Here is a 14,971-nt window from a genome sequence, read left to right on the forward strand (position 1 = left end):
ATGATTATATCCGTTGGTAACGTTTTAATTTTTCATATAACAACGTTAAGATTAAGATATCTCTCCTCCGTAAGTTCATCTATATTTTAATTCTTTGTTATCATAACATTGTCTGCATATTCTATCGATTATAAGCATATTATATAATGCGTAAAAACTGTATATTGTTTAAACTGGTATTTGTAATTTCATACAACTAGTCCAAAAATTTCCAGACGTTTCGGAAACTCACAGTTTCCTTTATTGATGCTATTGTTGCAGTGACGATCTGTGTACAGCAGATGATTTTTGCTGCTTAGCAACCGAGTTGCCAGTTGATCAGATCGTCAAAGACGTGACTCAAGTTGTATTGCCCCTCGTCTCGGTTCATGGTTTTCCCCGCTTTCTAATGGTGATTGCCTCCTTGATCCATCTCTTGTACGAATGATGGGGATCTCGTTTATCCTTGGGATGAACCAGGAGATTCCGCAGCGTACAATTGGGTTTCATGGCGGTTGAGATATTGTAAGATTTAAAAACTCTCGAGATGCGCTCTGAAACACCCTCCACGTACGGTATAACAACTAAGCCTTTGGACTTGGTGGAATCGTCTTTCTTTGGTCTGTCTTTCTTAGGTTTAGGCTTAGCCATCTGGTCTTTCACTTTTTCAATACTCCATTCTGGATAACCACAATTTTGGAGAGCCCCTTTGATATGTGTTTCCTCCTCTACTTTGTCTTGCTCTTCCGTGACTATTTTGTTCTTTCTGTCAAGGAGGGTACGCACGACGCCAAGTTTCTGGTGCAGAGGGTGGTGAGACCTAAAGTTCAAGTATTGGTCGGTGTGTGTTGCCTTCCGATATACCATTAACTTAACTGACCCATCATCACGGCGAACAATCAATGTGTCCAAAAATGGGATCTTACCATCCGCTTCCTTCTCAAAGGTGAATTTAATGGAGTCAATTTCGTCAGCTTGATTCAGGTGGTCAGTGAGATTATTAACTTCATCCTTGCAAACAATTTCTAAGATATCATCCACATATCTCTTCCATAGCTTAGGTTTACATTCCAATGGAGCAGTGGCGATAGCAATGTCTTCCAGGTGTTCCATGAAAATATTGGCGGCCAAAGGTGAAACGGGGCTGCCCAACTTGAGTCACGTCTTTGACGATCTGATAGCTGAAAAATCAACTGGCAACTCGGTTGCTAAGCAGCAAAAATCATCTGCTGTACACAGATCGTCACTGCAACAATAGCATCAATAAAGGAAACTGTGAGTTTCCGAAACGTCTGCAAGTAAGTGGAAATTTTTGGACTAGTTGTATGAAATTACAAATACCAGTTTACCATGAACAGTCCTGATGAACATCTTCAAGAATGTATATTGTTTAATTTGGTCGATTCACAATACGATGCGCCTCCAGCGTTTGCTGAGGAGAGGTCAAAATATGCAGTGCATAATGGGTAAACGTCGACATCCAAAGCCCGCCTAATACGAATACAACACAGGAACATAATGTCAAGGGTTGAGAGCCAGAAAGCCTCAACTCCCACAAAATGAGCATTAAGTCGCCAGGGCAATATAGAAGATGCAGTCCATTAATCATGACAAAATTCAATAGAAAACAAAAGACATTGTGGAGGAAATATTGATTTTTGAAAAAGGTAGCAACTTTATGCTCATTTTGTGAGAGCTGGCCATAGTGAGTTACGGCTTTTTGGTTCTGAACCCTCGATGTCATTGTGTGTTTAAAACGTCAATTGGATGATGCGAATACGCAGTAAAACTGTAATTTACAATTATAGTAGATCCATTTTCTGCTATTGATCACATGGAATCCTTCGTGGAGCTGTTTTAAACATTATTATTATCACACTTGCGTGAAACCCAATGGTGGCTAGAAATAAATACCTCTGTATAATGTGATAAGAACTGCAAATTTACGGATTTATATAAGTTTCAAAACTAAAATAGCAAAAACAAGCACAGTTTAGCAAATATTGATACCTCTTTTGTCTTAACCTAAAGTTACTTCATATCATGTAAAGGACACCATAACCTCTAACAGCACACAAACAGCAACATAATTATATATCCAGCATAATTTTTTAGGGTTTCTTTTCTGGAATACTACTTTCATAATCATAATCAGGCGGTGCCATTGCTCCCATCGTCGGACCGGCAACATATTCATTCATAGCTGAGCCTTGCGCAAACCCAGCACCTGTATTGTCAATTGGAACTTTCTCCGGTTTTCCAGGCATTGCCAGGTCTTCGTAGTCTGGATAACCACCTGCAGCAACCATGGATGGATCAAAGTATGGATTGGGTATGACTTCACCAGTTTCATCAAACACAGGGATGCGTAAACCATGTCACTTGATATCCCAGATATGGACCCTGCCGCTATGTTATCTTCCCGCATGGCCTTCTTACGCCTATAATAGTTCACAAAACAATGTTATGTTGGATTTATTTGAAATCAAATTACTGCCCTGTTAAAAGGACTTGGGTACTAGCGATCCTGATGCTCAAAATCGGAATGCAATCATTAAACTGTTAAAAAGAAACAAATGGTTTTCACGGCTTCGATGGGACTTGAACCAGCGACGATTGGTTTACCAGCTCTGTCATAGGTGGGGGGGTAATTGCAGTGGCGCCATGTTACTTAGCGTTTACTTTATAGGATTTGTTTAAGCCGTACACGTGTTCTCTACGGTGCTTTTTGGTGGAATTTCCGAAAAACACGTTGGAGTTTCGAGACATACGAGTTATGAAATATTAAATCTTACCAAAATAGAAGACAAATCGATGCAATTATGAGAACGATTAGGAGTAAAGCTGCTGCTAAAATGCCCACCAAAAGTCCTGCATAGAAAAACAGTTATATGAGTGCATGTATATTGTTTTAATTTAAGTTTAAAACCATGGTGGTGATTCACATAACCCTAATTTGGTATCACATTAAGCATACTTAGACGTGAGGACTTTCATGTTCAGGAATTTTGACAAGCCTTTGTCGGAAGTAGATAATTTTTGATAAGGTAACTTCTAAAGAAAATTAGAGAAGAATTACATTACCCAACCGCGAAATTATTTAAACTCCTCACATTATATATAACGATATTTAGTTGGTTTCGCATTTTTGAGCCTTTTATGTTTTTCTTCTATGTTAAATAATGAAGAAGGAGGCGGCCTATATGCTTCGCCCTGGCAGGGCGTAAGACAATGCGAAACACAAATTAATATATGCGAGGATCGGAAATGAACGATGCAAGCTCGAGAAATTATAATTTAAATGGCGTGATTGGGGCTCGAGCAAACTGGCATATGAAAATATTGAGAGAGAAAAAATCAGGACTCAGCGGGGATTGAACCCCGGTCGTTGGATTACCGGTCCAGAGCTTTACCACTGTACTGCCTGAGTTCACAGTCGGTACTCGGGCAATCTCAACTTAAGTCCCCATGATAACTCTCTCATTGTGTCTCAGCGGCCAATCTATGTTGTGAGAAAAGTACATGTATCGTGTGTAGTGGCTAAAAAAGAGTAAGAATATCACACGAGAGTATACCTATATCAACGGGATGGTCCACTGCGCCTTCAAGTAAAACAGGTGTCGGTGTCTTTGCTGTAGTTGTTTTTGGGGGTCCTGAATAGCAAATGAAAATGAAACCAGTAATCAATATCACATAATTACCCCTTATAAAAAAGCCTATGAAATCTTGACATCTAACTTTACCTAAACGGTTCCAAAAAAGTAAGTCCCCCTAAGACATTTTGGTATAATCCAAAAACGACTCTTGTTTTAAAGTTTGGAACATAGACTGATTAGTCATGCATCAAGTCAACGGGGTTTTGTTTTTATCTTTTATCATTTTCACTGAGAAATACAGCCATTTATAACATTTTCGGCCAAATTACAAGGATTGTAATAAAAGTTGCACTTTCTGCATAGGATTTTTATGCATCACTTATGGTTTCAGACCTCTTTCATATGTCCATTGGTGCCATTCAAGTATGCCGATGGGTTGCAGCTGAATCACGTGACATGCGCGTTTACGCACCGCGTTCACATTTGTTTACCTGGTAAGTGCGATCTAATATTAATTTTAAAGGGCCAAAAACATGCGCTTTTAGGGCGTTTTTCGTATGCTGTGACAATTAAGCTGAAAGACTTGTACAAAGACTAATATCAAGTTATGCATTCTAATTTTTGGAAAACATATTTTCTAATCTTTTCATAACCAATTATCAAATATCACATAAAAATTAATATTATAATTTCGAGCCAACTCCTAGACTATATTTAAGAATTTGAATGCTTAGGCTTATGTCAAGTCTTAGAATTTTGTGACTTCAAAGAAAACATGCAAAATTGCATGTTTTTGGCTCATTTCCCTCAAATTACAAAAATTTGACTTTTATTGCCAGTTATAACTAAGGGGTTTATTTTAGCTATATTTCATTACGCAAAACAGGATATTATTTTTTCAATTAAAAAAATGAGTGCTGCATTGTTTCTGGAATAGGGAGTAATTTTGATTATTATCCCAATCCTCTATCCTTTAATATTAAAACATTAAATCACCAGTAATGTTATGACAGTAACCACAATTTCATTTGTAATTACCACTGAAAATCGTCCTTCCTTACCTTGACAATAAGGTTTGCTTCCATTCCACCTGACATTGTTACTGGAATCCATGATGCATTGTATGGTTGCTTCACCAATAAGTCTATGATGTAGATCACATTTATACTTTATGACGCTACCATACGAAAAGAAATCCCCTTCTCTCTTTGCATTTGCAGGTGTACCAGGGTCAGTACAAACGCTGTTGTCAACTGTGGAGTTACAGAGTAGTTAGGATACAATTTTATCTGAAATACACACTGGGAATCTAGGATGTTCATATCTTTAAAGTGAAAATGTCCATCTCCATTAGCATTCGTTCACAACATGGCACACTTGTTGAGTTGCCAAATCTGCTTCTGATTCTTCTTATCCACGCTCATTATGATACCTGTGTCAAACGCTTCATATGCGATGTAAACAAACTACTACTCTAAACTACATGCTATGACCACCAAACCGGGTTTGAAGAAGTTTAATATAGGGTGTACCATGATTAGAGTCAAAGGTCATGATGGGCTTATTAGGGGTCATTTTGTGAAAAATATATTTCTGCTATAAATTACATGCTACAACTAAACTTGGTCAGAAGAACCACTGACGCCAGCTCTATAACTTCAATACAATGCTTTATGTTACCAAAATTTGTCTGAAGAATAGCTAGCACATATATCAGTTATTGGAATCGCAGGCTGTGACACCGAGTATATAGCCCCAAAATGTTTCTAAAAATACTTTAACAGAAGTTTATGTAATTTACATAGAAAACCCGCGCTAGCAGGTTGCGCCAATGTTTGACAAAAATCAAACGAATGAAATATGAAACAGGGACGGGAGCCAGTGGCGTAGCTGGGATTTTTTCGGGGGGGCAAGTCTGTATGGGGTGGGGTGCCCAAATCCACCAAACAAAAATGGGGGTAGGTGCGGGTGGTGTGACGCACCCCCATCGAAAAAAAAGTGTACTTTCAAAGAAAAGTGGCCCAAGTGGCCCAAGAGGGAAAATGGTAAGCTGGGTTATTGCTTTTTCACGAAAAAAAGAAAACCCTGTTCTACGGGCCCGACCGACCCAGATTATGAAAAAATTGGGAAAAATTTTTTTCCTGTACAAATGAATGCCGACCCAAATTTCGGAAATTTCAAGAACAAAATTTTTTTTTTTCTGAAATTGCAAATATTTTGTGTCGAAACTGAAAATTTTCGGTTGGGGCATGCAATACAAGAAACATGTCGGACACAGCCTTCTTGACCACCCTTTTCGACTCTTCTTTTTGGGTTGGCCATTTTATTGTTTTATTTGTTTTAGTCAATATACTGCTCCTATGGGTGCTTTTGTGCAATTAGCATTTCAAAAGATTTCTATTTCTTTGTCTTCAAGAAGTCAAATATATTGTCGAGTATATTGACAATAATCGTATGGCACTTCATATCGTAGGCCTATGGGTTCCCTGTTTCTCTATCCCTTCTCTCCCCCATCTTTTTCCTCTCTCTCCTCCTTGCTCTTTTTTCTCTGCACTAGGGGGGGAGGGCTCAAATAGACAATTTTTGTCTGACTTATTGATAATAATCGTATGGTATTGCATATCGTATGCATTCCCCATCTCTTTCCCTCCTCTCCCTCTCTCCCCTCTCTTTTCCCATCCTCTCCCTCTCTCTTTTTCCTCTCTCTCTCTCCTTTTTCCTCTTTTTTCTTTGCGCTAGGGTGTGGGGGCCCAAATAGGCATTTTTTGCCAGGGGGCAATTGTCCCCTGTCCCCGGCAGCTACGCCACTGACCGATACAAGCTACCTAAAATCTACAATCCTATTTTGGGATCAAGTGTCCGAAAGGTCGCTGACATCTAATTTGGGTTGCCACTCTGCTGATGAAAGTCGAAGTGTCGACTGAAATTTCTAGGTACGCAAATTTTTGTGTTGTGATCAAAGGTTTAAACCACTTAACTGTGTTTACTACCAACAGAGATGAACATTCAGTCTAGTGAATGAAATGAAGATGGAACATAATAATGTGAAAATTATGTAATACACAACTCCAGTTATTTATTACTAGCCTTTTACTTCCTTTATTTACTTACTGTAGTCATCCGAGATTATTGCCTAACCTAAACCATGGTTAACAAATATAATAAAATATTACTTCCTTACTTATGAAAAATTTATGACTAACTATAAGATACAATTTGGCCATTGACATAGGTAGGTAGAATGACTATCGGGAGTTGATGGCGAGGATCTTATTCGGATGACGATGTTAACATTAAAGCATCTTTACAATCTTACTCTTATAAATGGAAATTCTGTTCTGTCCTCCACAAAACAAGTCCTTCTCTCCTCCACAAGGCGATTGACATTCCTCATTTGACAATCGATTGTTCCTATCATCCAGTTCGGTTCCAATATCTGCTGTTCCACATCGACAGTCAGTACCACCTGTTAGCCCAGCAAACTTAAAGAGAGGCCCAAGTTTACGGCAGTAATCCAAACACTTGCTTATTGTCATTTTGGTGTCATCATCCATATACACCGATGGAAGTATTGCTTCTGAAAAACACCCCACGTATCCGGGTACTGAAATATTGCGTTAAACAAAATTCAAATAATTAGGCCTGTCATTTCTAATTTTTTTCGGAAACCTTTCCCATATGGGAATTGAAAAAACCTCGACCTTCTAAACAGTGAGGATTTTTATGCTTTTATGACCATCGGTCCTTTGTAGTATAAATATTGGTCATTCAGGGGCACCATCTTGAAAATGGCAACCATGGATTGTATTGGATTGCATTGGATTGGATTGGATTTGGGTATTCCTGCCTGTATTTCAGGTGCACCACTGCTTTGAACATCTATCTAAATCACCATTTCACAACATTACATTAACACAACTAATTTACTACCATCACTGTAAACACAACTACTACTGCCCTGGGACTTAGGAAGGGTGCAGGTAACACGCCCGGGGATGATCCCCTACTCTTTTCGATAAGGCCTGCAACTTTTACGTGCTCAGGTTTGACTCGTCTGACACACGGAACCGCCATTTTACGTGACCATTCGAGCCACGAGACACCGGGCACCTACCGTGTACACCTGCACATTATACACGGTGGATAGAAGCGAGGAGAAATATAGACTATGCCATAGTCGATTTTTGATAAATAAAACTATGTTATTAATCATGATGAACGCATTCAGTTGCGAAATTATACTGATATTTATTTCATCAAAATGTTGTTAATGGTTATGAAAAAGTTTATCTAATTTTATTAGTGAGAGTAACAGAAAAGGCTTAGAAAAAATATTGAATGCAATGACACTTCAAGACTGAACAATTCTGATTTTAGAATCAAGCGGTTTATTAATCGCGAAAGTCCTAGTTAAAAATCTGTTGGGAAGCCAACAAACAGAGGGAGTACGGTGACTAAAAAGATCAGATCAGACGTGAAAATCTATCTATTTTTCACAAATTAATTAAATCAGAGTTTTAAGAGTATGCACAATGGGCAAGTGGACTACGGAGAAGTCTAGGAGAAATATCACAATTATATTCTACTAGACTGGAAGAGATTATGATTATGATATTTCCGACATATTGGAACTATTTAGAATGAGCAACAAGGATCGGGCAGGATGGGGTTTCGAACCACGGACCCTTCGCTCAACTCTCCCCAATGGTCCAGCGCCTTAGACCACTAGGCCACCTCGCCCTCAATGTCATGAATGTTGGATATTGAATTGGCTAACTTTGGCTTAACAAATGATTCAAACTGCAACGTTGGTGCGTGTATGACCATTTTATTTTGTGGCGGCTATCTTGGATTTTTAACATGCTAACTATATATTTTTGTGTGTAATAAGTGACCCGGAAGAAGTGTAAGTGCCTATAATGTTGCTTGGGTTCAATTGGGTTTCTAATCTCCAGTACAAGGCAAGGGCTCCGGTGTGAAAATTACTGGGTATTGACTTGCGAAAAATTCTTGGCTTATTATATACGGCGATGCTTGATCCATATCCGAGGGGATGTGCTCAAGAGGTTATCCCTCAGAAAAGTTATGTGCTGGGTTTATTTTATTTTATTTAGTTTTATGCACGTACATGTATAAAATACATGTACGGAAGCACTAAATGGACATGGCATGTTGTCATTAAAAGACACCGTGCCACCTCTGGTTGCGTTCTTTCATCAAAAACATTGTAAACATTATATAAACCAAAAATACGTACTAAAGCAAATGATTTCAACTTTGTCTTTGTCTGGGCAACTATCCGGTTGTGGCTCATCAACAGAGCACTCTGCAATTAATTGTTCATCTGAAAAAACAGAGAAAGCATTAATAATACAAACGGTCCTGTCAAACTTACACGATTGCTTGTATCACGTCTATTGCTATTAATTGCGCTTAAGGTATACGAGGTATTGTAGGTCGAAGCAGCCAAAAAAAAAAAAATCGATTTTCATTATTTGAATCAATATATTATTGAAAAATAACACTTTAGAGTTTTGCAAAAGTTCATTCTACAAATCATAATCTTTGAAAACTTGCTTAATTTATTGTTGTTAATGAGTTATGTACGTTTTACAAAAGTGTTGTTGTTTCAGCCCTCTTTACAACATAACTCAAGAACCATAGGACCTACAAATGTATATCTGTGATATTTGAATTCGTCTTCACGCTCGCTATGAATTGAGCAATGCAATTTTTGCTAAAGCTCACTGCCACTCGCAAGATGCTGTGAACTACATTTTTGCTGCTTCGACCAACAATACATCGTATACCCTTAAACAATATACTTAATAAAATAATAACAATCGGTTTTTGTCAGATTGCTAGAAGATATTTTGTAATTTGTAATCAGCACTTCGCCGGTCTGACCCTATTAATAGATTGGTGAAAAAGAAAAAAAAAGGAGGAGATATAGAACGAAGATGAGTTCTAAGCAAGTGGCTTTTTGGCAAATAATTCCACATTGTACAATCTTTGTAAATGAATTTGGTTAATTGTTTTTGGCATATTTGTCTTGTTTACACGTGTCCCAGCGTACACTCTAATAAATTAGAATCAACTTTGTTGTGTGCGGAGCAATTAATGCCTTAATAAGAAATTAAAATCCCACACAAGGCAATAATGACCGAAATCGTATATTATATCTATAATCTCAATGCTGGTAGAGAATTTCTCGTTCAAAAACTGCAATCAATGAAAAAGAAATTGACAGCAATATGTCAACACGTGATCTTAATTGGTGCCATTCAAGAATGCCGATTGGTTGCAGCTGAATCACGTGACACGGTACGTTTACGTACCGCGTTCACATTCGTTCACCAGGCTAAAGTGCGATCTAATATTAATTTTGAAGTCAGAACTTTAATGGTACTTACGTCCTTTACAGTTGAAATTATCAATAGACGGTATAATTCTATTATAAAATATCCCTTTATAAGTCCTCATCACATCCGGGTAACCAAGTTGCTTACACACCAATCTCGCATTGTCGAGAGTCCATAATTGCTTCATTGGTTTAGTAGGTTCAGTAGGTCCACGTGTACCATTGAAGCATACTTCCATCCAGTTGGTGCCGTGGATATCGTACTTGATTTCTAAGAAGCCTTGATTAGGCCTGTCCGCTGGATTATCTACAAGACGAACTGATGCACTGTCTATTTTAAAAATAAGTTGTTCAAGACCGCGTAAGGATATATGATTAAAGCAATAAAACTATATGAATCATTATATATAAAACTATATGAACAATTATTATAAGTATAGCCTCCAAAATTGGAGCCGCCGTAGTGATAGTAACCAAAAAGCTACCATTTTTATGAATCAAGGTGACAAAAAAACCCCTAAAAACCCTTTAAAAAAAAATGATAACAAAACAACAACAAGAAAAAACAAAAAAAACAACAAAACAAACAAACAAAAAACAAAAGAAAAAACAAAACAAAACAAAAAAAACCCGACTAATCCACACAGTAACGTAATAAAAAGAAAAAACAAAACAAAACAAAAAAAACCCGACTAATCCACACAGTAACGTAATTATAAAGTGGTGTTAATGCGACCCACAACCCCATCAGACTTTCAGTGACACACCCTACGCCATACATAGATTCGCCTAGCCCCATTTCCCTAAAATGAAATTCCCCCAAAAGGAAATACGTTTTGCAGAGGATGGTCTCGAACCCACGGCTTACCGCTATCACTGCTTCCGAACTTAAGTCAGTATAGCATGTGCAATAGATTAGCATTAAATAAATCTAATTCTAAAAACACGTTTAGAGATAATTTCATTTTGGCGTATACTGTTGTGCAAACCTACCATAACACTTGACACCTACTCGATTGTTAGGGCCACACCCAGTAACCCCATCAATAAATGTCTCCCCATCATATCTGCAATCCCAAAGACGATTCAAATGATCTGTACAATGAGGTTGAAAAGATAAACAATAATGTAACATTCCAATGCACAAAGTTGTAATTATGAAGATGCTTCATTATCTGAGAAACAGCCAACCCTCTGTTTTAACATTTGGGGCCCGGGCCCATAATATTTAAACTATGCGCTCATGTACACGCGTACTATAGCTGCTTCATTTAATGCGGAACGGCCGAACTACTATCTATTTTGGCGTTTAGGCTCCTAGCTGGCCGACTATGTGACACACGGGGCTCATACATGCAATATAATGCTCAAGTGATATTAGTATAACAACTCCGAGATCTGAAGCTTCCCAAGTTGCTTTATTAACTGAGAAACGACAGGCCTTTGTTTTAACATACGAAACTCTGGGGCCCATAATATAGGAAATTATGTACATACGTTAAGGTGTAATGCTCAAGTGCTGTCAGTATACCTATACTTCAGAGCGCTGTAGCTGTAGCTGCTTTTTCTGAGAAACGACCGGCCTGTTTTAAACATTGAACCTCTGGAGCCCCTGAACCAAAATCACATCTGCATATCAGGGGCCATACGTGTGCTACATATGAGATATGTCGCCCTTGTATTTAGAGCTATCCTTGTCCCACCTTTGCGTTTTATTTTAACATCGGGGCCCTGGACCCATACTAGATGACACATGGCGCTGAAAGTAGAGGAGAGAGTCCCAAAGAGAAGGAAAGACTAAAGAAAATGATACTAACAATAGATTGTGAAATAATACAATAAAAAAAAAGAATAGAAGAAACAAATTAACACGGTAAACAATACATACCCGGTCCGTCAAGGTCACACTGAACATCATCAATAGCCATACTTTTGCTGTCGCTTTGGTAGGTGTAGGTATACGACCATCCTCTTAAGTATCCTAGATGCCTACAAGTAACAAGAGTCTCTTCTCTTCCCCAATCCTCATCATTTTCATGATTACCCCTCTTACACACTAGTACCCAAACTGGAGAGCTGGTTTTGTTTTCTTTGAATTGAACTTCGACTCCTCCTATATTTGATGCTGTTGGCGTCGTCCTATCGGGATTAAGTCTGACACCTATTATGCCTTCGTCTAGGGAACAAGAAGCAATAAGTTATGCCAACTATAAATGAGATAATAATAGCCTATACGTGACATGTCACGGCGAATGAGCCGTAAATTCTTCCCCCGGTCAAAATTGTTTTATTTTGTGTTTATAAAATATACATCATAACCTTTGAAATGGTATATTATTTGACTTCAAACGATATACAGTAGCGGGGTTATGGTTTCTTGAACTTTGCTCCTTCAACAAAATGGTAGCTTTTTTCGTTTCTACGTGTGTCTCTTTTTCCACATTGCTGGCAACAGTCCTATCAAATCATCCCCAAGTCAACGAGGTTCAAGAAAGTTCTCTCATTGTTAATTGTTGGTTATACATACCTATACAATAGAATTCCTGGTAACCCACCACTTGAACAGGATTTAGCCAAAGCAAACAAAGACCCGAGCTATCAAAAATTCTATTGCCATCTAAGGTAGAAGCTTATTATCCTCTTCAATAATAGGATTATTGATTGGTGTTTGACTATCAAAATGAGATAGATGTCGCGCCAGCTAGAGATGCCGATGAATACAACCTGCATACACATTTTACACTGTAACTCAGAATAAAATTTTAGGGAATTTACGGCTCATTCGAGCTGTACGGTCACATACTGTTAACATCTACCCGTTAACGTAAAATAAGAATTAAAGGGGAATACAATAAAACAAAACAAACACGTAGGACCTAAACAATTCAAATATTATTATTTATAATCAAATCTGCAAGCCACCACATTGATCCTCACACGAAACTCCCTATACACCCCTTCCGTACACAGCCAACACTCAGTACATACGCACCCCCATCCCCCTACACACCTCCATCCCACACAAAGTACGTACACCCCTACAACAGACAACCAGTATGTCCTACACACACACCCCCCACACACCCCACCCCACACCCCTACCACCCACAGCTCACCTGTATCCCATCTAACTATTGCGGCACATGTACAAACATTCCTTGATATAGCCTACAGATGATTTCTTCATGGTTTGCCAAAGAACTTCCACAACATTGCATTGACTATAATTTATACCTAAAAACACTGATTTAAGAATACTTACCCCGCTCTTGAGAAAATACCAATCGTACGGTGAAAAGCAGCTTAAACACGAAAGAAATCTTTGAAGTCATATTGATTAAGTCAAGCAAGTTGATAATCATAGCAAGTTAGGCAGAATTTTATTCATACCGCTGTCACTATGGTACGATTCCGTAAGTCAATTTGCGGAACTAAGCTGATATCGTCACAAGAAAGCGTTTATTTTAATATCTAAATAAATTCGTTTCAAATAGCACATTAACAATCTTATACATAAGAAAAATAACTAAATATGTTTTTTTCAAATAATATGCATGATCTGATAAAGGTGAATTATATATTTTACAAACCATTTTTATTCGGTAATATTTAACACTCTTGAGGTAAGTCTATGTTTAAAGCACGGCAAGTTCAGTGAGTTTGCTATATAAGTTAAGTGACCCGAAACTTAACAATGGAACGTGTTATTTGGTTTTTGCCATGAATACAGAAAACGTCAAGGCTTCATTCGTTAATAACACACCTATTCATGAATCTGTGAATCATATACTTGAACAATCAAATGACAAGGCGGTATGACCCTTGTCTGTATGGTTATACTTTTGTTTTTATCAGCAATTATGATTAAAGGCATAATGTACGATTTCTGTCGAATTTTAATTTTGTTATTCTTAACCCGAATTGCGGAAATGATGTTAGTAACAATTGCCAGGAAGGCTTTCTGTTCATTTTAACCTTAGTTTTGGTCTTTTTTCTATTATGATTTTGTCATTTTGCTCTATTGTCAAACTTGCTCTGTACAAACACATTATGCTGATTCCATATAGGTTGGGACATGTGTAAACATTACCAATATATATGCCTTGAAAAAAAGATATTTAAGATCGAATATCATGGCTTTAATGTTAATGATATGCTCGGCGCCTAATGTACCAATTGCACTAAATAATAAATAAATAAATAAATAAATAAATAAATAAATTATAAAAAAAAAAAAATAAATAAAAAAAAATAAAAAAATAAAAAAAAAAAAAATATTTAAAAATTCAAAGTTTAGACTTTCTAGAATAGAAGTCGTTACTCTGAGTTTCACGCCTAAAGGCGATCGTCAGACGACAAGGTAACAGCAAGCTAAATTTAAAATTCATTTAAATAAATATTTAAATAAATAAATAAATAGATAGATAGATAAACAATAAATAAATAAATAAATAAATAAATAGATAAACAATAAATAAATAAATAAAAATAAATAAATAAATAAATAAATAAATAAATAAATAAATAATTAAATTAAAATTAACTACGCTCTTAAATAAATAAATAAATAAATAAATAGATAGATAAATAAATAAATAAATAAATAAATAAATAAATAAATAAATAAATAAATAAATAGATATACAATGCAAAGAATATAAGTAAAGATTGGATAAACATATTGAATAAAAGTAAATATATAATTATCATCGAGTTTCAATTTATTTTGGTACATGAACCTTTTTCATTTTTAAAATATTACCAGATTTACATGCAATCTTACAAAGTTTATTCCATGTCATCTTAATATTGTAATATCTCTTATTATAAATCAAGTGCATTTACGAATGATGTCTGTTACATGGTCTTTCTGCATAATTATTATTATCACCATACGTCGTACATGCTACTATCTATTGAAGAGTATTAATACATTTTAAAAGCTAATGCAAAATAGACTAGATCACTAATCACAGGCACCTCCACAGGTACACCCCACATACAATTTTTAAATTTTAGTGGATGTTGGGGGTTG

The 14,971-nt window shown here is 36.8% G+C and overlaps 2 protein-coding genes across 2 annotated transcripts; both read right to left on the minus strand.

Moving 5' to 3' along the window:
• On the minus strand, window positions 1-13,354 carry LOC140151482 (uncharacterized). Its single transcript, XM_072173833.1, has 10 exons — window positions 13,199-13,354; window positions 11,825-12,112; window positions 10,930-11,031; window positions 9,989-10,267; window positions 8,833-8,919; window positions 6,892-7,179; window positions 4,637-4,828; window positions 3,555-3,632; window positions 2,775-2,850; window positions 1-2,420 (listed from the first exon to the last, which is right to left on the minus strand). The coding sequence occupies exons 1-10, from the start codon at window positions 13,296-13,298 to the stop codon at window positions 2,177-2,179; spliced, it is 1,734 nt and encodes a 577-aa protein (XP_072029934.1). The 5' UTR covers window positions 13,299-13,354; the 3' UTR covers window positions 1-2,176.
• On the minus strand, window positions 367-1,092 carry LOC140150413 (uncharacterized). The gene has a single exon (XM_072172425.1). The coding sequence runs from the start codon at window positions 1,090-1,092 to the stop codon at window positions 367-369; it is 726 nt and encodes a 241-aa protein (XP_072028526.1).
• Window positions 13,355-14,971: the final 1,617 nt, after the last annotated feature.

The sequence above is a fragment of the Amphiura filiformis genome, chromosome 4, assembly GCF_039555335.1.
Source record: "Amphiura filiformis chromosome 4, Afil_fr2py, whole genome shotgun sequence".
In the NCBI taxonomy this organism is placed as follows: domain Eukaryota; kingdom Metazoa; phylum Echinodermata; class Ophiuroidea; order Amphilepidida; family Amphiuridae; genus Amphiura; species Amphiura filiformis.

Coding starts and splice junctions, on each gene's coding strand:
- LOC140150413 (XM_072172425.1), bottom strand. CDS start 1,092: ATGGAACACCTGGAAGACATTGCTATCGCCACTGCTCCATTGGAATGT.
- LOC140151482 (XM_072173833.1), bottom strand. CDS start 13,298: ATGATTATCAACTTGCTTGACTTAATCAATATGACTTCAAAGATTTCT. Junction 10,268..10,929: donor AGTAGGTGTCAAGTGTTATG/GTAGGTTTGCAC, acceptor TTTTTAAAATAG/ACAGTGCATCAGTTCGTCTT. Junction 8,920..9,988: donor TAATTTCAACTGTAAAGGAC/GTAAGTACCATT, acceptor CTGTTTTTTCAG/ATGAACAATTAATTGCAGAG.